Source organism: Passer montanus, unplaced genomic scaffold (genome assembly GCF_014805655.1).
Source record: "Passer montanus isolate IOZ18808 unplaced genomic scaffold, ASM1480565v1 scaffold149, whole genome shotgun sequence".
Classification (NCBI taxonomy): Eukaryota; Metazoa; Chordata; class Aves; order Passeriformes; family Passeridae; genus Passer; species Passer montanus.
Window position 1 is genome coordinate 273,933 of NW_024361940.1, and position 24,692 is coordinate 298,624.

Sequence of the window (24,692 nt, forward strand, 5' to 3'; positions counted from 1 at the left end):
ACTGGGATAACTTTAAGTTGCAAAATGTAAACTTTGATTAGCTGGACGTCCAACCCATGGTGTACATCACCTTCTCTTCACTTCTAGACTTCTCTGGGAATCCTGACCTCACAATGCAGCATCTCTCCTGATAAGTTCTGAGAGATGATACCAGGTGGAAGGACTAGAGAGAACAGAAATAATTTCCTACAGATTCTTCCTTAAAGATTTTTACAACAAGAAAAGGCAAAATATACTATGAGACCAGCTGGATTTTAATTAGAAATTGTTCTAAATGTGAAAGGAAACAAAGGTGTCACTTCCTTTATAACTTTACTATCGAAATGTCTAAAAGTTGTGCAAGATTTTCAGGGCAATTTGAAATCCTTGCAGAGAATACAAACACAAAGCTTGTTCTCACGACCAGTCCTGGGACTTCCTTACACCATGACATTGGACCAAGGAGGTGAGCAAACCTTGTCTTTATGTATCATTTCTGGTGATGGAAACACAGTTTTTAAATTTAGTTTGTCAGCTTTTTTATGAGAACGTGTGCAGCTCACAATGTACCTCTGTGCAAGTTGTTACCATACAGCTCTGCTTGGTGTGATAAAGTATCAGCTAAAATAAAAGAGAAAGTTGCTGGGTTTTCTTTCTATACGTTTGTGGCCTTTTGACAGTATGACCTTCTTTTCTTTGCAAACCCAGAGGCTCTCCTTCAGGCAAACCTTTCTGGCTGTGTGCAGACACTTTGAGAAGCTACCATTACCAGCTGAGACCCACATGCTCCAGTGTGGAGCAGATCCTGCCCACTGGCAAAGCCCCAGCTCGGTGGCTTTTCATGGGGGACAGGCTGCAGGGAGCTCTGCAGTGGTCATTACCTGCAACACCATGCACATGTGCAGCAGCAGCCTGGCTTTGGTCCCAATCTGACTCCATGTCCCAGGATATCTCGTAGGAAGAGGTCTGTGCCTCATCCTGGAGTGACCTGCTGTGTGTTGGCCTGTAGAACTGCCCCAGACACCTCTGTGGTGTGCAGCAAACAAGGGTCCTGGGCTATGTTTTGGGTGAGCAGAGAGCATAGAAAGTGGGAGAAAATCCTTTGTGTTACAGATCTTACTGAAAGGAAAGAGCTGGTGTGGGTAGAGCAGCTTGGAGACATGGCCTGTGATGCACCCTGGGCTGTGCCTTCACGGCAGGATGAGCCCTGAGGGTGCACAGGCTTGGCTCCACACTTCACCCTCTGCTCCAGCTACAGACACGTGGTGCGAGGGAGCTGAGCAACCAGCCTGCAGGTGCTCCTCTCTTCAGCATCTTGTCCTCATCCTGTTCTTCTTCATGAACTGGACACTGCTCTCCCAGCAGCATTCAGGCAGGACTCACAGCTGGCTGCTTTTGGTGGGCGAGGGCTTGGCATTTTATAAAATCCCAGTAAACAGAGGATATCTTTGGTCACGTTCCCTGTTATTCTCCCCACCATCAGGACATTGACATTTGCTGAATCTTTTCCTCTCTCTAGGAAAAGAGGAGGGAAGTAGAAACAGTGACATTTCAGAGGCTTGAACAGTAAGATATCCCTGCCCATGGCAGAGGGTTGGAACCAGATGATCTTGAAGATCCCTTTCACACCAGGCCATTCTGTGATACATTGATTTTATGAACATGCCTGTGTCCCGGTCTCATATTGATCCTTTTCTCCTGTCATTGTTTGCCTTGCCAGACTTCTGGTGTCTCCAGGGAAGATGTTGTGTTAAGCAGGATGCAAACCTGCTGTCAGGGTCAGGATGGACTCTCCATGCTCATGGCCCAGGTCCTTTCTGCTGGCTGAGCAGTTGTAGCCTATGTGAGTGCATATGATGCTGCAGCAAGAGTGAGATGAGAACCCCTGTCCTGGGACTCATCCTTGCTGGTCTGGTGCCAAGGAAAGCTCTTGGGGCCACCACAGTGTGCCAGCTCTTTTCTTTCATTGACACTTGCAAGGAAAGGTGGCAGGGTGAGGGGTTAGCTTTGGTGGTGGGGTGCTATAATAAAAGCAGGGAACACGAGAATAGCAGCAGGCAGTGAAAGAGGGCAGGGCTGGGGGAATGAGTGCATGTGTGAATGAGGCTGTGGCTGCTGCCTGGCGGGGCTGTTTTGACGTCAGCTCCAGTTTTGGGTGCTAGAAGAAGGAAGAACATATCTGCAAGCAGGGCAGTGATCAGGAGCAGCTCAAAGCATCGCTGCAGGCCTGCTGGAGTCTCAGGCTGGACTCACTGCTTGTGCAGAAGTGCTTTAGAGTCAGTCCCTGCCTTACTCTCCTGCTTCTTTTCCTCTGTTCTCCAATGCAGCTGTGAGCAATTCCTTGTTTCTCCAGCTTCCATCTGCTCCAGTTAGGCTGGAAGACCCTGGAAGGTTTTCAGCCCCTGAGACATTTTCACAGGACTGTGACAACTACAGGTCCTGTCCTCTCTGGTCCAGCAGCCCCGGCTGCCACCATCAACCCAGCCTGGTCCTTTTGGCAGCTGCTCTTAATCATTGACCTTACTTTGGAAGGTCTCCAGAGCTGGAGAAATAAAAGACACTTTAGAAAAGGGGGAGGGGGGAATTGGCAAATCAGTTGCTTTTGAAAAGATTACTTACTTCTTAAGATGTACTTGCTACTGATTAACCTTTGCTCTGTGATTGCTTTAATTGATTCATGCCTCAAAGCTGTCAGAAAGGTTCTCTGGGGTCATGGTGCCTCTGTCCTAAGCGCTCTCATTCCCTGCAAAGCTTTTAAGAAGTTTTTCATTGAGCACAACCCAATCCTTGCAAGAAATGCAGGTGAATGACACCAACCCTTTTATCTTCTCCATCCCTCAGATTTGCCAGCCTTCATCTTAACATTTGCTGCTGTGACCTCTTCCTTCCCACCCTGCTGCCAGCTGGCAACCTGTTACCAACAGGCTGGGCTTGTTCTATATTCCTTTGCAATTCATGGTGAATGCTCTTTGGGGAGATGGGGGAGTGAGGTTTTGGCCCTTCTGTGAGAATGAGACACTGTAGGGTTAAGTGCTACTGCCCTCAATCAGCCTGTTGGTGCCCACCTGTGGTTCTTGTGACTGCTTCATTGTCACCCCACATACAGAATTTCTGTGGCTGTTGCTTTGTATGGCAACAGGATGATGCCCCCCTGGCAGTTGTGGCCTTGTCCTCTCCATGCCAGGATGCAGACGTTCCTTGAAGGAGAACTGGCAGGGCTTGTTGGGTTTAAGGGGTGAATGCCTTCTCATTTTGGGCTGGGCTCATGCCCTGGCACTGTGGATGTGTGTGAGGCCATTCATCTGGTTTATTTATACATCTGCCCTTGCATGAGCTGAGTTGTGCCCATTTCTCTTTGCTGGCTCTGTTTTGGGTGATCAGGGTGACCACTCAAACAGAGGAGATGGAGCACAAGTCTGATGAGGAGCAGCTGAGGGAGCTGGAAATGCTCAGCCTCAAGAAAAGGAGACTGAGGGGCACCTTAATGCTCTCTATAACCACTGAAAGGAGGCTGTGGCCAGGTGGGCATCTGTCTCTTCTGGGTAATAAGATGAGAGAAAATGGCCTCAAGTTGCACCATGGGAGGCTTAGATTTGATTTAAGGAAAAATTTCTTCACTGAAAGGGTGCTCAAGCATTGGAACAGATTGGCCAGGAAAGTGGTGGAGTAACCTGGAAAAAATGTATATATGTGGCATTTGGGGATATGATTTAGTTGGTAGGCTTGACAGTGTTAGGTTAATGGTTGGGCTTGATGTCAGAGGGCTTTTTAATCCTAATGATTCCATGATTCTAACCAGTCCTCCAGGAAGACCAAGGGAAGAATGAAAACATGTGCCCCAAACTCTCAGCTAAAGAAATTACTTGTTTCCTCCAGGATGCTGGAATGTGAGTGCTGCTGAGTGCTGATCCAGCAGATCTGACTGTTCTTTGTGTCCTTGGCCCCGAGGAGTTCCATCAAGGCTCTGCCCATGGCTTGTCTGAGCTAATCTTCTTGTTTTGCTAAGCAAACTCCATGTTTCACACCAGCAGATGGATGAAAATCAAATGAGCCATACAATCCTCACCTGCTGATCTTGTGGCACTGTTGGCACAACCCTGAACGGGGAAACTGAGGCTCTGGGTGATGGCTCCGCTGCATCCATAGTCAGAGGTTAGGTCAGGGGGATTTGTGTGTCAGAATATCCTGTTGCTCTGAAATGAGTTCAGAATTTTCTGAGCTGGCTTATGCAGAATTGTGGTAGTGTTTAATTAGCTAAAAAGGATTTTTCTCTAGGAACAGCAGCACCACATTCTTATGGTGCAAAAGCTGGCTAGCCCTCATGCATTTGGATACTGTCAATGACTGAATGGATAAACTTCTGTCTGGTGGCATGGAAAGCATCCTTTCCTCCCCTCCTTGCAGGGTGTTTTGCTCCAAGGCTTGAACTTCAACACCCACACTCTGGGGGAGGGCCAGCACTGGGCTCTTCAGCACAGTGGGTGTCCAGGGCCCCTGTCCTTTGTCCAGGCAGAGCTGCTGAGCAGAGATATGCAATCTGGAAACCTCCTTTCTCCTCCCCTCTTGGCTCAGGGATGAAGTCTTCCCCCAAGGGTGATGCTTGGGGCGATGCACAGCCCTTGGTGGGGCTGTGGGGCTGGAGAAGGTCCCCGACACTGTGTTCCAATGTCCTTGTCTCCCCTTAACGGCAGGGCACAAAGAGCTGCTTAGGCATTCCCAGGAGCAGAGAGGGACCCAAGCCAGGGCATGCTGAAACACACAAAGTAGGATTTATATCTTCAAAGAAATATTTCCCTCCTTTCTGAGCTCTTTTAATTTTTTTTCCAAGGGATTTATTCCTCCTCCTCCTCCCACCCAGGCAGGCTTTGAGGCATGGAAGCACTTTTTGCCTCCCCACAGTGGCTTTTCAATGGAGGGAGAGTGACTTCTTAGAAAGCTGTGGGCCACCCAGGGGCAGGGCCTGGGGCTGTGCCCACATGCTGCACAGGGCTAGCTGAGAACAACTGCACACATTGCTGCTGGTGACACTGCCTGACCACAGGCACAGTGAGAACAAAACTCTTCCCTTCTGCTGTTGACCACGCTGAAGTGTGGGGAGCAGCATCTCACCCCAAACTGGTCATGCTGAGTCTCTGTTTTCACGCTTGACCTGGGGAGGTATAACCTCAGCCATGCTCCTGATTCCCTCTTTGGGTGAGCAAAGTGACACCCAGACGTGGACGGTTCGCTGCTGCCATCTGGGACCAGAATCTGGCTGGGGGATGGAAGGTCTCTGTGTGATCACAGATGGAAGGTGGCTGTTCCTGAACCCCTTTGGGGCCAATTTCTGCCTCTGCTTACCTGTATTGCCAAGGGGCAGGGTGCTGGCTTCCTCAAAGGGTTCTGTCCTTTTGGGGTGGGAACCCAAGACTGAGATAAGAGGTGCTGTATAACCCAAGATAATGGGTTATATATGAGGTATATGAAGGCTGATTAGGGTCAAAAACAGAGGAAAGACTCTGCTGAGGGTTCTGGCACCAACAGAGCCAAAGATACCTGTCCGTCATGCTCATTTCTGCAGTGCTGGAAAAGTGCCCATGTACCCAAGAACACTTGGATCAGATTATGCCTGAGTCCAGCCAAAGACATGGCATTTGTAAAAAACTTTTCTCCACCTCTTCTTTTTCTTTCTTTCTCTTTTTTTTTCTTTTTCTTTTTTTTTTTTAAGCAACTATTCAGCTTTATTCAAAACACTCGTTTTGCTCCTAGCAGGCAAGAGAGAAAATCTATTGTAGCACTTTGAGACCCTTTTACAAACATGATGATTTCCCCTTGCCTGTTTCCATGTGAAGCTGAAAGCATTTGTATAAAACCCATTGTAAATGCTCTGAGACTTGGCCAATCATTTCCTAGGCACACATTTGTTAATGTAGCCTGCAAAGTGCTTTGAAAATGAAGAAAAACAGCTGTAATTTCGAATGATGATAAGTATGATTAAGGATTAAGGATTCTGCAAGTGGTTGTGAATAATGAGCCATCACTGGGCACTGGACACTGGGGACAAACATACTCCAAACACAGAATCATAAAATTATTTTGGTTAAAGAGAAATTTAAGGTAATTTCATTCCAAATCCTCTGCTATGGGCAGGGACACCTTCCACTACATTAGGTTGCTCAGAGCCCCATCCAGTCTGGCAGTGGACACCTCCAGGGATGGAGCAGCCACAGCTTCTCTGAAAAACATGTACCAGTGCCTCACCACCCTCACAGTGAAGAATTTATTCCTAATTTCTAATGTAAACCCACCCTCTTTCAGTTTAAAGTCAGTAACTGCCTCAACTCTCTCAGTTTGTCTTCACAGGAGATGTGGTGCTGTCCTCTGATCATGTGAGACTCTTGAGAGAGGTATCTTGAAGAAATGGACTCTAAACAGTCCTGGGGAAGGGATTTGGGAGAGGAAAAGTGTGCCTGGTGCAAAACTGTGTTTCAGTTTTACAGCTTTATTTTCTATGGTGATCACTCTGGAATAAAACCGGGGATTAAAATGCCTTTTGTATGCTAAATTCTCATGTTGGGTATTGTTTCAAGGTGAATAGATCTCACCTTGAAGTGAGGCTTGCTTCACTATACAGGAGTATGTTTAGAAATTTGGGGCTGCAGCAGCATTTCCAAACCTGTATCGCTCCTTCTTAGCCATGGGGGCTCCTCATGGGCTTCTCAAATTGACCCCAGAAGATCAACTGGTTGCCTGAGAAGATCTTGCCTTAAAGCATGTACCCACAGCTGAGGCACTTGTGGCTGAGCAGAGCACACCACCCATTCCCAGCACAGCTCCTCCTGGATGTCCTCTGTGATGGGGTAAGACCCTGTGTATAGAGACAGGATTTTGGCAGTTTTTATTTGAAATGGGCTTTTTTATTTTTGTCTGTTCAAAATGTGGCAGGATGTTCCAAAAGGCAGGGCATGAACCTTGGTGGAAACCTCTCCATGTCTTTGGAAGCCACAGCCACTGCCTGTTAGAGGTGTACTACAACAAATGGAATGGAGAAGCGTTGTCCCTGCAGTCTCAGGAGCTGTAATTCCTTGTTAACCCCTTCTACATCCACATCTGTTGGTTGTGTCCCATGTTAAGCCCTGTTGTTTCTTTCTGCTAATGGCTGTGTTCTTCCACCTCAGAAGCCAACAGATAAGCAATGCACGAGACATGCCTTGCACATGTTTGTCCCAGGCTATACCACTCCCTGGGATCCCAGGCCAGGGCTTATCAAGCAACTGCTGAAAGTTGTACTGATAAATTATAATTATTATCTGTCAGGAAGAGGATGCAGATGATATTCTTTATCATAGGGAGGTTATGACTATCTTTATTTAATTTTATTTTATTTGATTTTTTTTCATTTCCTGAGTTACGCCTCATTAATTTCTTGCAGAAGATCTGAAGGTAGATGATAGTCAAATAAAAAGGATCCTAGACTGTGATCCAGAGCCTTGGGCAGACTGTAGGGTAGAAATGCAGTTTAAGGTTGCTCTTTGTTGGCCTTTCTGGCTAGTGGCAAGATCTGTGTGCAGCTCATGGTGACAGTGGTCAACCAGCAGCTTGCCAGGAGGTTTTACTCCTTCGCTTCTGTTGGTGTGATGCTGTGAAAGAACCCCAGAAGAAAGGCCAGGAAGTGATGCCCTAAAGACTGGTGGCAGGAATCTCCAGGCTAAGGAGCTGCAGATGCTGGAGAGGCTCAGCTCAGGTTCAAGGCATCTCCTAGTCCTGGCATGGGGTTTACTTTCTCTCCAAACCCCTTGGAAACAGTGAAATGGGCATCACTCCTTTCTGCTGTCTTTTTCTTAGGAGAAGCTGGCCATGCTCAGGGGCCGAGAAATTACCATCTCCGTGTCCCTCATGCGGCTCCTGTTGTCCATGTAGTTTTTTTTGCCCAACTCTCTTCTTGCAGTGAACAGGGAAATGTATTTTTAAGATCTGGAAAGAGCCTGCAACCACAAAATCATGGAATCAAAATGGGTCGTGATGGGTCAAAATGGGATCTCAGTGGGTCATCTAGTCCAACCTCACGGCTCAAGCAGCATCACCCTGGACCACATTGCACAGGTGGTTCTTGAGTATCTCCAATGGGAGACTCCACAGCCTCTCTGGGCAACCTGTTCCTGCACAGTAGAGGAATTCTTCCTCTTGCTCAGGTGGAGCTTCCTGTGCACCAGTTTCTCGAGAGGAGCCTGGCTCCATCCTCTTGTCACCCTCCCTGCAGACGCTTAGGGGTGAGGTCTCTTGATCGTCTCGAGGCATCCGTGGCAACTGACTGCTGCCGGTGCTGGAGCGCCTCAGCGCCCTCCCTGCGCCAACCGCTGGGACAACAGCTGGGACAGCCGCTGGGATGGCGGCGGGGACGGCCACTGGGATGAGTGCTGGGATAACCGCTGGGAGAACCGGTGGGACAGCCGCTGCCCGCGAGAGACCCCCCGCGCCAGCCCCGGGCCGGCCCCGCGCCGCTCCCCGCTCGCGCTCCCGGGCCGGTTCGAAACCGCCGCGGCGCTCCCGGCTCCGCCCGCTCCTGGCCCGCTCCGCCGCCGTGAGCTTCCCGGCGCTGCGGATGCTCTGCGCTCCTGCCGCCGCTGCTCAGGGTTCCCCCTTGGACAGCCGGAGCTGACCCTCGCCGCCGACAGCGCCTTACAGCCCCTGCGGCGTTAGGTACGGTGTGGGGCACACCTCGGTGCAGGGGAAAGGAAAGATGCTCAGGAGGCCCCAAGGGAAAAAGCTACAGGGCAATGCCGGATTTGGCTGCCGTACCTTTGCCCCTTGGAAGATGGATGCTCCAGCCCCAGTACCCAAAAAGACACAAGATTTTAATCCTTGTCTAAGCGCTGGCCTCTCAAGCAGGTTCCTCTTTTCAGTGCTTTCAGCATTCAGGCTGTGTGGCTGAACATATTTCCTGATTTTTCTTTCCTTCTCTTTCCTCTCTCATCACCCCAGGCTATTTCCCATGCTTTTCCTCACTCTCTGCCAAGCAGTGGGAAAGCAGCAGCTCTGTTTGACTGCCTGTGATTATGGGGACTCTTATCTGCAAGCAAAGTCTCTGTTTGCCATAGAAAAAACCTGAAGTCCCCGGGGTTTATGGAGCAGAAAAACATATGTTACTGCTTTCATGCCTCACTTGTTAAGGAGTCCTAAACTTTGCCATCCTACTGATGTGTGTTACTTGCTTGCTCTCTACTCCCATGGCTTTTCCAGCAAATGGATGCAAGTTTGCTGTTTCCCTTCTCTATGCATTTAACTTTGCCTGGTAAAGATGGGCAGGAATTGCAGATGATCTCTGAATTTTAAGAGAACCGTGCTTCAAATCTAGATGCAAGGACTGTGAAGCCTCTTGCTAAGTCCTGCCAAGGACTGAACTGTTTTTTTTGGCTTCTGCATCTGTCATTTGTTTCGGTGTTGTTTGCCCCTTAGGTGGTTGTTGGGCCCAGTTACTGGGATATTATCTTTCTTGGGATCAGATACTTGTGAATTCAATCAGTGTTTGATGTGGTCTGAGGCACTGCAGATTCAGCCAGATCTTGGGAGTTATAATGTTTTTATGGCTTCTAATTGCCTTGTCCCAGCTGTGGCAGCAGACTGGCAATTGGTTACCATGGATGAAACCATGAAGGATGAAACCATGGGACAGAGGGTCATGGAGAACCTGGAAGGTGGCTGATTGGTAAGGAGGGAGCTTGTGTTAAATGGAACACAATTACTTGAGAAGATGGAGATGAACCTGAGGGTAGAGACTAGGGAAAATATGCAGAGGTAAAAGGGGGGGAGTGATGCCTCTTTGGAAGGACGCATATAAAGAGAACAATGGAGTGCCTGGACATATGAGTACATTTTAACTGAGAAACAGCCTTCTGACTGTCCTTGTGTCTGTCTCTGTTTTCCTCATTCTCATGTGAAACCTGGCACATCTAAGAGGGATTTCTCCTGGATTTGTCCTAGGAGTTGCCACTGGACTGTTTGCTGATAGCAGTAACAGCACAGTGTAAATGCATTGCAAGACATGAATCTTGCAGAGCTGTAGAGGGAGATGGGCTCTTCTTAGGAGTCACTGCCTTTAGAGTGAAGCAGCCTCAAATTTGGTGAGCTGTCCTTGGTCTTCCCTCTCCCTGTGAATTCTTTCCTTTGCATCTCCACACAAGCATCACTTATTTTCTATTGTCTCAAGTAAGCCGTGTGCTTCATTCCTCAGCAGAGACCCAGCAGTCTCTGAAGCTGCTCAAAGGCTCCCATTTACCAGGTGAGCCCTGTATGCCCAGAGGGAGCAGAAGCCTTGGATCAAATCATGGTCTGGGAATTGAAAAGATAGTTTCTGCTTTGGACAAGAGCTCACTGACATTTCTTCCTAAGATCTAATCTCAGCCTACCTCCTTTCAGTCTGAAGCCATTCCCTCTTGTCCTGTTACTCCCTGCCCTTGTCAAAAGTCCCTCTCTAGCTCAATAGTAATCCCTTTAGGTACTGGAAGGTGCTACAGGATCTCCATTTACATCTTCATTTATTTGAGTGGAGATATGCTAGAGAACATCTGTCCCCTACTTGACAAGATAAAATTTCAGTCCCAGTTTATTGCCTTTGTAGAATTCTTTGCCCCTTTGCAGGCTTCAAAGGAGAAGCTGAGTCAGATCACTCTGTCTGTCGGGGGCTGGGAGAGGAGGGAAAAGGTCTCTGGAAAGAAAAAAGGGAAAGGATAGGAAAAGAGGGATGGATGGATGGATGGATGGATGGATGGATGCCCGCAGAAGCTAGAGTTTAAAGCAGGGGACAAGTTATGTTTTTCCCAGTCTCTTGATACTGAAAGGTGTTATTGCCATAGTGATACTGCTTGGGCAGCAAGGTTAATGGGGATTCAGGGGATGCCAGAGAGAAAGGCATCTTTTTTTGCTCTTCTTTGGCCAGCCTGATGTTCTTGGGAGAACTGGAGGCTGGTGGAGGGGGTTGTGGACAGCAGGTTGTGTTTGTCCCTCCCTTGTTCCCCAGGCTCTGCTGCAATGAGCTGTCCCTTTCCCAATAACACATGGGCTTGGAGAGGTGACTTCATTGGAAAGACTAAGGCAGGAGGCAATGAATTCTTAATTATAGTGGTGTCCTAAGTACTCTGAGATGAAGCTCTAATACTGCCCAGAGAAGTTTTGGATGCCACATTCCTGGAAGTGTTCAAGGCCAGAGTGGATGACACTCTGAGCAACCTGATCTAGTGGAATGATCTTTAAAATTCTTTCCAACACAAACAATTCTGTCGCTGTGTGATGAAGCTGAAAACACCTTTCCCTTTCTGCTGGGGTTGAGTCTAGGGTAAATTATTTAAGCATTCAGAAGCTCAGGGCCAGCTGATGTTTGATACATGAGAGAAACTGGATGCTGCAGGTATCGAGTAGCCTGTGCTGTGGATGAACAGGTGTAACCTGGACAGACTGTGGCTACTGTGTGCCAAAACTCATGGGAATTGCCACAGAAATCCCAAATAGCAGGTGACTGTGCACTCCATACAAGGATACTCTCCAGAGGAGGAAACATGACCTACAAGGAAGGACTAGAAAAGCTGGGATAGTTGAGGCCAGAGAAGGTTTAAGAGGAGACATCTGTATGTGAGTACTTGTAATACCTAACAGGAAGAGTTTAAGATGCTCACTGTATCCATGATAAACAAGGCATGAAGTAGTGTCCATAACTGTAATGCAGGGGACAAGACACTGGGAAAAAAAACCTGCCAGCTTTTAATTATAAAGCAAGTTAGGACTTATTCAGCCTGTCTTGAGAGATGGTGGGATCTCCATCACTGACAATTTCATGTGGGGTAAACTAACACCTAGGTTTAACACCTGGCATACTGCTGTAGCCAGACAGATGATGTGGGCAGTGTTCCAGGATCTCCATAATCTATTCTCCTGTCAAATCCAGTGTGCTCATAGACAAATATTGATGTGTGAGCCTTGTACCACACCCGGGAATGTGAGTAACCAACCTGATGACAGCAAACCTTATGGGCTTGCCTTTGACAGCAAAACTTACGGGTTTGGTCCAGGGTCCTGAATTCCTATTGCTGAAGGAGAAGGGCTGAGCAAGAATGGATGCTGTGCTTTGGTGATAGAGGAACTCATATTTTGGGGGATCCTTTTAGGAGGTAACAAATATTGTAGTCCCATGGCATGTGACAATCTTCTGGTAAGAACTCTGAAGGCTCATATATTCAAAATATATTCAAAAGCTGTGGCTGTTACTTGGTAATTGCTGGGTTTATGCTAGGTGTGCTTTAGGCCAGCTGATGAAACCAGCCAGATCAGCTGTCATCTGTGCCACATCCCCCCAGCTCTGCTCTGGAATTCTAGAGCAGGATCTCCATCCTGCCACATGAGATTGGCATCAATTTTTTACTAAGGGTTACTTGCTGGTGCCAGGATCTGGCACTGCTGATCTTCTAGGGATGGCTTGACCCCACCAGATCCAAGTGTGTGTGATTCCCTATGACTGTCCTGGATGGACAGACAAATCTGTCTTAGGAAGGCATTTAGGGCATGACATTCTTAGTGCTGCATAATAGTTACTGGTCCAAACTGAACCCCCTTTTTGTTTCCTTTCCATCCTCTTTCCTTGTACTCCAGCTGCCAATAGGCTGGGCATTTGGAAAGGGTATAAGGGGAGTGTCTTTTCTCTTTTAACTTGTGTCTGATGTCTCTGATTTGTTCGTGCTTTCTGCAAACAGGTCAGTTTTTTGGATGTGTCAGTCTGCAAGGATTTATGCACTGATTTCTTCAAAGTCACACTGGGGTCTGAGTCATTTCCAAACCCTTTACATGTCTGTTTCATCCATGTGTATAGTGCAGCAAACTGTTTATTCTTCTTCTTAAATCATTGCTATTACATCTGAAAAAGCAGGGAAATCTTGAGTCTTAAGCTGGGATTTTGCAGCAGGTGTTCCAGGATTTGAACGTGGTTGATGTGGACTCAATGATGTGATGGCACTTTTAACACTACAGAAAAAATCTTTGACTAACTCGACTCCAAAGAAGAGCTGTATAATGGGGCTTCTTTACATGCCCCCACAAAACTGTTTTCCTAAATCCTTCCTTGAAGTCTTGGTAGTGCCCTGCTGGGTGAACCACTCTTCACCTAGCACTAGTCCCTGTGCTGTTTGCTTCACTGTAACTACAATGGTTGCAATTTACCACAAAGTTTTTTATTTTTAATTATGGTTATGAATAGATCTCCCACATGTACATCCTTGCAGTTGGTCTTTCTACACTTGAAAATCTGTACCAAGTAAAGTTGTTTCAGCCAGGTAATAATTATCTCTTAAGAGATCAGTCTCTGCAGTGCTGCAGTTTTGCCAGGATAAGAGAGCTGTGTACCTGGGGGGGAGGGTTTAGTGCCTTTTTACATGAGCTAGTTAAACTGATAGCATGTTTCAAACAGGTCACAGTGATGCTGAATAATTCCCATAGCTAATCCTAGATTCAGGTTCATGTGACATAATTTGAAATGTGCTTAATTTAATGAATTATTTTCCCAGAACCTCCTGTATAGGAGGCAGAGGTAGACCATCAAAGGTGACTCAGAGCACCTAAGTTACAACCAGTGGCACCACTGACTACTAAGAGGATTTGCAGTGACCATCCTTCTTAGCTGAACGTCTCCCTTTGGTATACAAAATTAGTTGGGATGTTCTCAGCATCATTTCCTGCTGGTCTCAGCATCTTCTTGGAAAAGCTTTCTCTCCTTTCTCAAATATGGAAAGCTTACCCAACAGTCTCCCTGTTAAACGTGTGTTCTTGTTTCAGGAGGAAGATGAGATAAAGCCACTCAGATGGAGGCCAGGCCCACCACCCTCAAGAGGCTGAAGCTTGGGAAGCTGAAGGTGGTCCGTCGGAGCCTGCTACAGAGGTATGAGCAGCAGCCCTTCATCTCCTGCCTGGCTGGTTTCTACAGCTGCCGCTGGAAGCGGTACCAGCGCGAAAGGACCGAGCCTGGGAAATGCTGCTGCAACATGGTAAGTGAGCTCCAAGCCAGCACAGACTTGGATTTCTGTACTGGGGCAGGGAAGTCTAAACAGACAAGGGGTTGACGACACAGAATCCCAGCCCAATATCATTTGGCGTCTGCTGGGTTCTATTGGGCTGTTTAGATTTTGCTCTAAATGCTTGATGAATTGCTGCTTCTGTGGCAGGTTCAATTTGTCTGTGCCACCACACAGCTAATAAATGTGGACTTTACACCAACCTCTCCTGGCCAGTGAAACATCTCAAAGCCATAGAATCAAATTAAAGAAGTAACATTAAGGTTGGGTGGGCAGTAAGAATTGTAAAGAAGGTTGCTCTACAGTGCAATTTCCTCTCATGTGAAGTAGTTAAAATCCCATTCATTTGGGAAGTAATGAGTTTTCCACAAGAGTGAGTAGTAGAGAGTATGCTTTTGAGGACATTTTCCTGGTTACAATGGACAGGATGGGAATTCCCCTCTATATTTACTTCAGTTAGAATTCCAACACCAAGCTACATATGTTTAGGGACAGTCTGAAAGTACCTGCCATTTGCTTTGATTGCTCTGGGCTGGCCGTAGCTCTGACTGCTTGTCCTTCCTCTCCCTCTCCAGCGGGAATGCATGTTTTTCCCATTGCTCGTTGCAGCTTTCTGCTTTTCTCTGGTCTTTCTGTACACGTGGGGTGAAGGTAAAAATGACTACAACAGCTTTGACTGGTAAGTACCATCTTTTCCCCCTCTTCCACCCCTTTGGCCAGTCACTGGGATGACTGGGAAGGGATGAGCACCCTGTGGGGCAGCTCTGGTGCAACAGGGCACTTTAGTCTTGGAGCAAAGATTTGGCACCATAAACTCTTGGTTACAGCATCCTAACTGAATGTCCAGTGACTCTGGAGGTGCCGAGACTTGGTCTTTGCTTGGGTACAATTTTTAGGTGTAAATGTGAAATTAGGAGAAAGAGGAGAATCATCGTCACAAAAATTGTGAATGGAAGGGACTAAATAATCTTTCCTTCTCTGAGTTTTTCTTTTCCTCCTTCCCTTTCTCCCCCATTCCATGTCAAGAAATATAGTGGCTGGAACCAGAGGCTTTGCACCAGCTATCTCACTGAAAGAGAATTCCGTGTTCCCAAATTCAAAAGTAAGAAATAATCATCAGGGATTTATGCATATCTTTTCCTTCTGTACTACGTAGGCAACAGTTATGCAAATCTGGCCCCTAAAATTAAATTAAAGCTGCTCAAATATTATGGGAAGGAAAGGTATAATGATGTGTTTTAGTCTGATGGTTGATGCAATCAGGGATTTTGGGAAGGAGGCTCCTAATCACTTTTGCATGTTACAGCATGGGCTATTTCTCTACCTTTCTTTGTTTTATTGCTTAGAAAATTTCAGAATTTCAAGGAAGAAGGCTGTTGGTCCTCTCTAGTCCACATGCTAACCAAAAACACTGTTACAGTTTTAAATTGGTTTATTTTTAGGTATAACTATGGGAATCTGGGCTTCTGGTTTCTCTGGTCTCTTGTTATCCTGATTGTGGCTGCAGTCTTGTTCGCATACATCTCACTGTTACTGGTAAGTAATGCTGACCTTGATTTGTAGTCCTGAAAGGTGAACATAGGGGTGGCTTTAATGTGTCAGACCAAAGCTCAGTCTAGTCCTCCATATGATCCTTAGACAGTGAAAGTTGGGAAATGATCTGGAACACAATGAGCATTTACAGTACTTTCTCCCCGTATCTACCTGCAAATGACCAGTTTCAGCTCAGGAGTCTCTGAGCCAGGTGTCGTTTCTGTGATTTCTTTCAATGATTTCCCTTTGATAAATGCATACAATTCCTCCTTGAACCCAAGGAAAGCTGACCCAGCAGTGTGTGGATTTTGCTTTAGAGGGAACTAAAAATGGTTGCTTTGGCAGCAGGGAAATATGGGGCTCTGAGTCATGTGGTGGTGGTGATATGTCATCACAGCTGAGTTATGCTTCTAATCCTGGATAAAAAGATCTACTAGAGGAAGGAGAACAGAACTTTTTCTCTTGACTGACTCTGCTTTGCTGGAGGATTTTCTCCAGGTAGAGGCTGTAGATGTGGTCACAAAACACTGCTGAAGTTTATGCTGAAAGAGGTTCCTGAAATCTTCACTTTTCCAAATCCTGTGAAATTTTCTGATATAATGTCTGCTTTAGTTAGGGAAACATACCAACCCCAAAATGTTCCTAAAATTTCTACTTAATCATCCTTTTTTTTTGTTCTTCCCCTCATAAGAAAGCTCTCAAATAAAGACAGATTTGCACCTGTTTTTCCACCTTCTTCATCCAGAGCTATAGGCCATGAATTCACTTTGACTGCAGGCACGAGAGTTCACATCAGTCCCTTGCCTACTCTGACTTTCATTTGGAAATGCCAGGTGCTGAAGGTGAGGTTATGGCTTTGTCTCACCTCTGTGACCAAGACAACCAGCTTTTATCATCCATTCCTGCTGTCCTTACCCATTCCCTGATGTGTCATCATACAATCAGTCTGTAAATTGCTCATGACAGGGAACCTCCTTTGGCTTTGTCCATGCAGTACCTAACACAATTGGTTTCTGGGGTGCTTTTTTTCCTGATGAAGTACAAATAAATAGAATTTGTATTCTAGTGATAGTGATAAAAACCCCATAGTGATAAATAGGACAGGGGCTTGTTCATGCCCACAGCGATCAAGAGCATTGAAAGAGATGTGGATTGACTGAGCTCTGAAAGGGACTAACAACAATAATTAATTAGAAGGATTTTGCAACACCATGGTGGCTCCAGGGCTCATGGGCTATTATTCAGCAAAGCCTACCTGGCTTTTGCAGGGGCCATGGAGTAGTGTGGGTAGTTTGGTGGTTGCAATACTACTTCGGGCAACTCAGAGCTTTGCCAGAGATGCCCATATGACACGGATACGTCTGAGATGGTGCTCAGCAGGCTGTGGATTTGGAGTCAACCTCAGGATCACACTAACTCACCATAGCCCATGCTAGAAACTGGCTTTACAGAATTTCCTGGGCTTAAAGAGGCTGAAGACCCCTGAGGCTGATGTGTCAGCTCGGTCATGCTCTGTCTGAATCCAAATGTCAGCCAGTGTCCAAGTAGTGGATTTTCTTTGAGCATTTTCAGGTTTTTGTCACTATGGATATGGTGAATACAAGCTATCAGAGCAGGTGATGGGCAAAGTAAAGCCAGAAAGGAAGATGGAGGACATGAAGTGAAATTGGTGTCCTACACAGTTTCCTTCAGTCCTGGTCTTACTCTTTATTATGTAGCTACATCATCCTCTTCCTCTCAAGCCTCTCAGTTCTGTCTAACAAGGCTAACAATATTTGCCTTCCTCAGAAGGGTGAGCATGGATAAACCTGAAAGATTGCAAGTAGTCTGGATGGTATCAGACAACAGGAGAAGCACTTCAGAGGTTCCTCTGCTCCAGGAACAGCCCCTGCAGGGAAGGTCCATTTGCTTCCTGCTTTTATGAAGCGGTTAAGTGACCCATCCAAAGCTGTTGGGTATTTCTCAGGACACTTGTCCTGCCTGACAGCCTCAACATGCCAACACGTCCTTTGTAGCAAGACTGCTGCATGCATCCGTGCTGGGGGTGTGATGCTGCTACTTAAATGTTACTAGGTCTTGAGGGAAAGAGGGGCAAGGAAAGTTATCACTGCCACCACTTACGCTCCTGCTATCTGAAAACATGAAGGGTATTGTAGCAACTGTGGCTGGGCAAAGCTCATCCTAGCAGAGCTCTTTCAGAGGAGGACTCTACCAGGAATCCACCCCTCCACCAATTTTTGCAGAGCTTCCCTTTCACTGAAGGCTTTGATGGACCACCCAGCAAAACACTGGGAGCATCACAGGCTGGTAAGAGTAACTCAGCCCTTCCACATCTAAATAAGTCATTCAGTGTGGGAACTATGCCATAGGTGGGTTGTTCTAATATATTTCAGACAACTGATGGCCAAATAGGTTTCTGCCATGATGAATTACATCCCACATTCTGGTTGAACAGTGTTGGATGGAGAGTACCTTCACCTAGGTGATGTTTTCTGGTGGTGTTTTGCATGAACAGCCCATCACATCATGGAAAAATGTGTGATGAAAACTGAACACCCTGGTCCCTTGCTGGAGCAGAAAGATTTGATATCAACCAGTAGCTGGTCTGGTTTTGCATGTGAATACCATACCCTCTCTTATTGATGGCGCCCAGCTGGAACCTGCAAGCCTGCTTCCATGACCTTATTGTGACCCACTGAAGCATACAGACTTCTGCCCACCAGGCACAAGTGGTTGAAGAAAATGCTGCACAAGAAAGCGCTAACTGTCTGGACAAATATGCTCTCCATCCACATGCATCATTGTAATTTGTTCACACAATCAATTTCAATTAATTCAATTGTTCAACCACTCCCCAAAACAATTTTCTTATCCCCATTATGGCTAAAAGGTTAAACTGAGGGGTGTAATTACAGAACTGTTTATGCTCAGTGGAGAAGAAAAATCTTTTCTTGTATAGTCTTTCAAACCCCAGCAGATAACATTTGCCTCTCTGCAATTCAACCATGTTTTTTTCTAAGGGTTGTGAGAGGGTGACTTCAGACTGTACAAAGTGAAGAGGTTCAGATGTGATGTGACCTCTTCACTCATAGATGGAGAGGACACAAAATAGTGTCATTGACACTGAAATCCAAACTGTGACCTCAAAAAACTCCATCCCTAAGAGACTGGGGTACCAGACAAGTTCTGAGTTTTTTGCCATAAAGTGAATTAATCCAGCTGCTGTGAACATCTGAGTGAGCAGATGTTTCAGGTGAGCCAAGTGTCTAAGTGCCTGCTTGCATTTCCTTGTAGTGTAGGTTCAGAGCCTGCCCACACCTCACCAGAAGTATTGAGATGATTACAAGGTAGTTCCCATGCTGAAGTAGAGTGGAGTTAAGCAGCTCCTGTCCATGCTTTGCAGAAAAACCTTGTGGACATGCAGAAAGAGGGAGACAAAAATTAAATTCTCATTGCAGTGAATTTATTTCTCTTGACACTGGGAAGCATCCCTTAATCCCCATTTTGCAGGTAGAAGGTGGAGGGGAGACACTTCCACACCTCATTTTAAAGAAGAGAAGAATGCAAGAGTTGGCGGCTGTAAGATTCTGGGAGATTATGGGATTGGCAAGAGGGATCTTCACTCTAACCTTGGCAGTATTAGTCAGAAACACACTGATTACCTAAGCCCTCTGTACTTATATTAGACAATCCCAGAAAGTGTGTGGAAGTAATTTGGAGTAGACAGACCAGTAAGAAGACACGAGGGAATATCATAAAACAGTGAGTGCAGATTTAGGTTAAAAATTAGGGGAAGGTTTTTCACCCAGAGGAATGTTGGGCACTGGAACAGGCTCCTCAGGGAAGTAGTCATGGGACCAAATCTATCTGAGTGCCCTGAGTTCAAGAGTATTTGTACTATGGTCTTAGGAACATGGTGTGATTCTTGATGTGATTTTGCACAGGGCCAGAAGATGGACTTTGACACACATCCTTGTGTGTCCCTTCTGGCTCAGAATGTTCTAAATATTTGGCTTTACTGTATGCAAGGACCAGGTCTTTGTGTAACATCACTTGCAGCAAAGGAGCAGAGTGGCTTTTTGCTCTCATTTTGTCACCCTGAAATAGCTTGTTTTCTTGGGGCTGATTTAAGATATTTAGCAGTACTTCAGTTCTCTCTCAATTGCTCCCATGTTACTCATCCTGTACTGGGTGCAGGAAACCAACATGTCAAAAAGCACTTACATTCACTGCTGAGTTTATCACAGAATTGTAAAACAATTTGTGTTGGAAGGGACCTTCAAGGTATCTAATTCCCATCCCCCTGTCATGGACAGGAATGTCTACTACTAGACCATGTTGCTCAAAGCCCCATCCAACCTGGCCTTATATCTTGCTTCAAATCAGCATGATCCTGGAAAGAGAGTGTGTTTGTAAATGGAAAGGAAACAACTTGCAGTCGAGTTTCAAGAGAAAGACCCTCTTCCCCGAAGTCTATTTATCTTAGTTTCATACAATCCCACTATCTTACAGTCTGGAGGGACTTGCACCATAAATGATCTTCCTCAGTGGAGCACTGATGTCTACGAACAGATATTTTTCTCTAAGCCCTGATACCTGGTGATACTGGTCCCAAAATGATCCTTTATAGTGGTTAGGAAGTTTCCCCAGGCATTTAGACTCCTGAGCATAGACCTCTGCATTTTCACAGCAGCAAAGTGTTTCTTGGAGTAAAGTTAATCTCCAGACTCACTGGTTACTTAGGTATGGAACTATGTGAAGAAGTTCTGCATGAGAACCATGGGCTGACTTGCCTCATTCTTGGCTTGCTGGTGTTCAAGGCATCTCAGGTTGTCCTCTGTCCTGGCTGGGGTTTGCAGCATGCTTCACAAGAACCGTCCCCAAGGGCTCCATCCAGCTTGCCATCAGTTGGAAGACACATGCCAGCCATCAAAAACTGGAGTCATTTAGTCCTCAAGACACTTTTCTCCAAGACAGGTCTGAGATGTGCCTGTCTCTTACATTCCTTGTGATAATTGTGGAAAAATTGCCTTTTTTGCTGTCTGCTCTGTACTTTTGAGTTGGTCTGAGGCATTTTTTATTCCTGACTTCTCTCCTGTGGTTGATATGCCTCTAATCACAATAAATGCATATAAAATAGTGAAGGTTAGTGCTGTATTGGTTTATACAATAATAACTGACCCTGGCCATCATTCCTCTTTTAGAGTCTTTCCTCAAAAAATGTCATTGTAAGCAAGTACCCCAAAGTGCCCAATTATCTGTTACCTGGGAAAATGTCTTTGATCCTGAAGGGCAGTCGTGGTATGTGCTTGGCCATTTCAGAAGCATTTTTACCGTAGCACTAAACTTTTCTCTCCATACACCTGTCTTGCAAACATTGACACTGTGCAGGAAGACCTAGTGTAAAGTAACTTCCCAATGCAAAATTAATTCCAGAAGTGCGTCACGGGCACAGGTCACACCTTCCACCAGGATGCATACAATCTCTTCTTGATTTCCCAGGTCCTCGCGATGTGTTTGCTTGCAGAAGGTCAGCAGCTGTACCTGCACTGGAGTCACAAGGTGGGGAGAGTCAGGCCTTTCTGGTAACTCTAATCTATGCTTTTAATTGAGTCTGTTGTGTTTCTTTGCACAGAAAACCTCTTGGACTATGGGAGAGAAGGAAGAGAGGGAAGAGGTTAATCTTCTGAGATTGAGATACCCATGAAAATGATATCTCCACCTGAGCTGATCGCTCACACTCCTTTTGAACTCAGTGGAGGGAAATGAATCCTCTGAGGATGCAATTCATCCAGCTGGTCATAGGCCTCTAAATTAAGACGAGATGAATCAGACTCAAAAAACCTTTTTTCTCTCACTGACTCTAAAAGGTGGCTGCAGTGACTCATTCAGGTGAAGATGTCTATATTTGACACATCTACATCTGGTAATATGAAGTCAAAAGCAAAGTTTTCATGAGAAGCATTGCATGATTTTCTGGATCAGACCCAGCAACAGTGTTTGCTCTCTCCACAGGAGAGAAAGATGGCTTTTCCAAGGCATCCTGGTGCCTTATGCCTTTTGGTCTTTGGGTGGTTCCCTGGGAGTGTTCAAGACCAGGCTGGATGGGGCCCTGAGAAATCTGATCTAGTGTCCATGGCAGGGGGGCTGGAACTAGATGATCTTTAAAGTCCCTTTCAAATCAAATTGTTCTGTAGTTTTTAATTCTAGGATTTGGGAAATGCCTTTTGGAGTTTTGAAGGCACGGAAACAAATGATCAAGGACTTGTTGCTATAAAATTATGGGTTAGAATAATCTTCCTTAAGTAATTTTTGAGGCTGTGTGAGGCATTTAAAAATGCTTCTTTGTCCATGCAGTTTAGGATAGGATGCAATGCAATTGCAAAAGCTGCAGGGGGAAGGAATAGCTGAACATGCTTGATCCTGTGCTTCTTCATTTAAGTAATGGTTCCAGAAGAACCAGAAAGTTGTAGAACAATTTGTAAAAAAACAATCAACCAAAAAAAAATTTTAAAATAATAATAATAAAAAAGAGGCATTCTTGGGTGCAAGGGATTAGGGATAGATTACTAAAGTATTGATCCATAGAAGATCCCCTGAAGAATGTTTAGGGCCTTGGTGCAATTACCTTTATTTGTCAGCAGAAAGATGATATATCAAGAAATGTCTGCCATTACCAAATAAGAAGCTGAAGAATTGACTGAGGCATTGCCTCACGTTTTTGGTTAAAAAGTGCTTTCATCTCTTGATTATGGGAGGGTTTGTTATTGCTGAAACCTGTTACAAGGCAGCTCATAGAGTAAGGAAGTTGTGTTGTTGTCCCTTTTGGGTGGATTTTGTCACTTCTGAGTTTAGAAGTGATGGATTCCATCTGCAGGTTAGGGACTTAATGTAAGCTGATTACCTAGGCTCCATCTATATCAATAGAGAGAGAGAGGCATATTCCATCATAGTGCAAGCAGGAATGGATCACCTCTGAAATTCCTCTTTCTCCACTGATTACAGACAGAATCCTGAGAGATGACTTAGTTGGGAATCCAACTCCTGAAATCAGTCCTGCCATACTGATAGCATTGTGGATTTGGTTTTAGACCTGTTGGATCTCTCTGCCTCTGAACTGGCAGTCAGTCTCATGCATCTGAAACAATTTTTCCAGCTGCTTAAATTAGCCGTGACTAGGATGAATGGCATATCCTATGCAAAAATGCTGAGGCTGATTTATATCTTCTTTGTGTACCTCCCAGATTGGTACTTTTCTTGTCCTGGGCTTCTCTATCGCATCCCTATTTGCATTATCCATACTCTGGCGAGATCACCGGAAAACTGTCCGCCTGTCATTCCAGGTAAGAGGGCTTAGGAGGTCTATTTGAAAGAGCAGCTTGTTTAAGGGAGTATTTTGTGACAATTGCCAGAAGATACCCTGTATCGTGGATGCTTTTCACATGGTCTTTGTTAGCAATGTATGTCCTGAGAAAACTTTTATTATGACTTTACATTTCCCAAGGTTGAGTTTCAAGCTATGTGATTTAACACATCCCACTTTGGAAAGATATAGAAAATTACAGCCCTGTTTTCTTTTCCCTCCCCAAAAATTTAGGTGTACTGTTAAATTTCAGGTGTCCAGGGCAGGTAAATCAGACCCCTTAGGCTGATAGGTTTGCTGAAGCATGAACTTTCTCCCTCATCCCAATCTGCTGGTACAGCACAGTTTCAGTCTTTTGTGACTTAGAAAAGCTTAATCTTCTGAGAGCATGAGCACATTGGGTTTTTGGGAGCAGGTGGAGAACGCTGGTGTCAGGTGGGACAAAATGCTGGATGCAGGAGGTCAGAGTTCATAGTTGCTGGCCTCCTCAACTCTCACCAGATCTGAAGGTGGAGGCAAGAGCTGTCCAGTGCTGCTCAGTGTCTGAGCATCCAGGTCCCCACTTGTATTGGGACGGAAGAAGCATGTAGCCTTTGACTGCACAGCTGCTTTGCAGGATCCAAACCACTCTACAGTTCTATGATTTCATGCTGTTTGGCTCTGCTACCTCTCCCCTATGTGTCTTGGTGCTTGTGAAGGCTGGGAGCACAATGCAAGTAGACTGGCAGAGGAATTGAAGGTGTGGTGTTCGTAGGGAGTGGTTAATTGCACATTCCTGTTCTACAGGTGGCTAACCACTGGGTTATCCACTGGCAAAGGTAATGAGAGACCATCAGCTTCTCCTCCCCCTGACAGCCACCAGGGGATGTGGATGAGGAGAAAGGGACACAAGAGCCTTTGTTCCCCAAAGGTGCTGTTTATTTCAGGTGTCCATGCCCTTTGAGATGGCCTCCCATTGCTGTTCTCAAAGGACATGAACCTCTTGTAGATACTGTGCCATGTCCATTAGGCCAGCAAATATATCTCAAGTATTCTAGACATCTCAGATGGCACCTCTGCTTTCACGACTGAATCCTGTTTCTGGTCAGGAGATGTTGGTATCAGGTGTCCAGGGCAGGCAGGGTCATGTGCAGTAGCATGTCCCAGTGACTGCTGCTTTCTTCAACCCTTCCAGCTTAGAGAATTGAGCATCAGAACTAAGAAACAGGAAAGGCTTGCATCTGGAGAGTTGGGTTTTTTTCCTAGCACATACCTTAATAACTGTCAGTTGTATCTGGAATATTCGCCACAGGACACTGATGTGCATGAGAAAAAAAATGGACTGGTTTCTAGTTCAAATTTGCCTAGTTTTAGGAAAAATGTGTTAGACCAACAACCGTTCAGATTCTGTATTTCTGCTTGGTTTCCAACTCTTTTCATGCATTCATGCTAAGAATAAAATTGATTCCAGTTTTATGATCTTCTTGTTTAATCTTTAGGATTAAAGAAATCACATCTATTAACTATATCTGCCCAGAAATATAATTTAATATATCTGCTTCTATTATGGTTTCATACCACAGCTAGTAAATACCACATTTTATCACTCAGGGTTGTTGACATCAATTTAATGATTTAACTGCAGTGTGGTGTGGTGTGGAGATAGCTATTGCCTGGATGGGATTGGATTGGAGTTGTTTATATTGGGTTAAACTGGAAGATGCTCACAGATTATGGATATCAGTAGTGGCATCATGTCCTCATGGAAGAGAGTAGTTTTGTCCCTTTCAGCTGATTTAGGAGAAAGT

At 45.6% G+C, this 24,692-nt stretch overlaps 1 protein-coding gene across 1 annotated transcript in view; it reads left to right on the forward strand.

Annotated features, from left to right (window-relative positions):
- The window catches only part of GDPD4 (glycerophosphodiester phosphodiesterase domain containing 4), a 38,431-nt gene that overhangs the window by 1,707 nt on the left and 12,032 nt on the right, over positions 1–24,692 (forward strand). The window contains exons 2-6 of the mRNA XM_039701118.1: positions 13,774–13,982; positions 14,585–14,688; positions 15,452–15,545; positions 21,045–21,104; positions 22,787–22,885. Coding sequence (XP_039557052.1) covers positions 13,800–13,982; positions 14,585–14,688; positions 15,452–15,545; positions 21,045–21,104; positions 22,787–22,885 — 540 coding nt within the window. The 5' untranslated portion in view covers positions 13,774–13,799. The remainder of the gene's footprint in view (positions 1–13,773; positions 13,983–14,584; positions 14,689–15,451; positions 15,546–21,044; positions 21,105–22,786; positions 22,886–24,692) is intronic.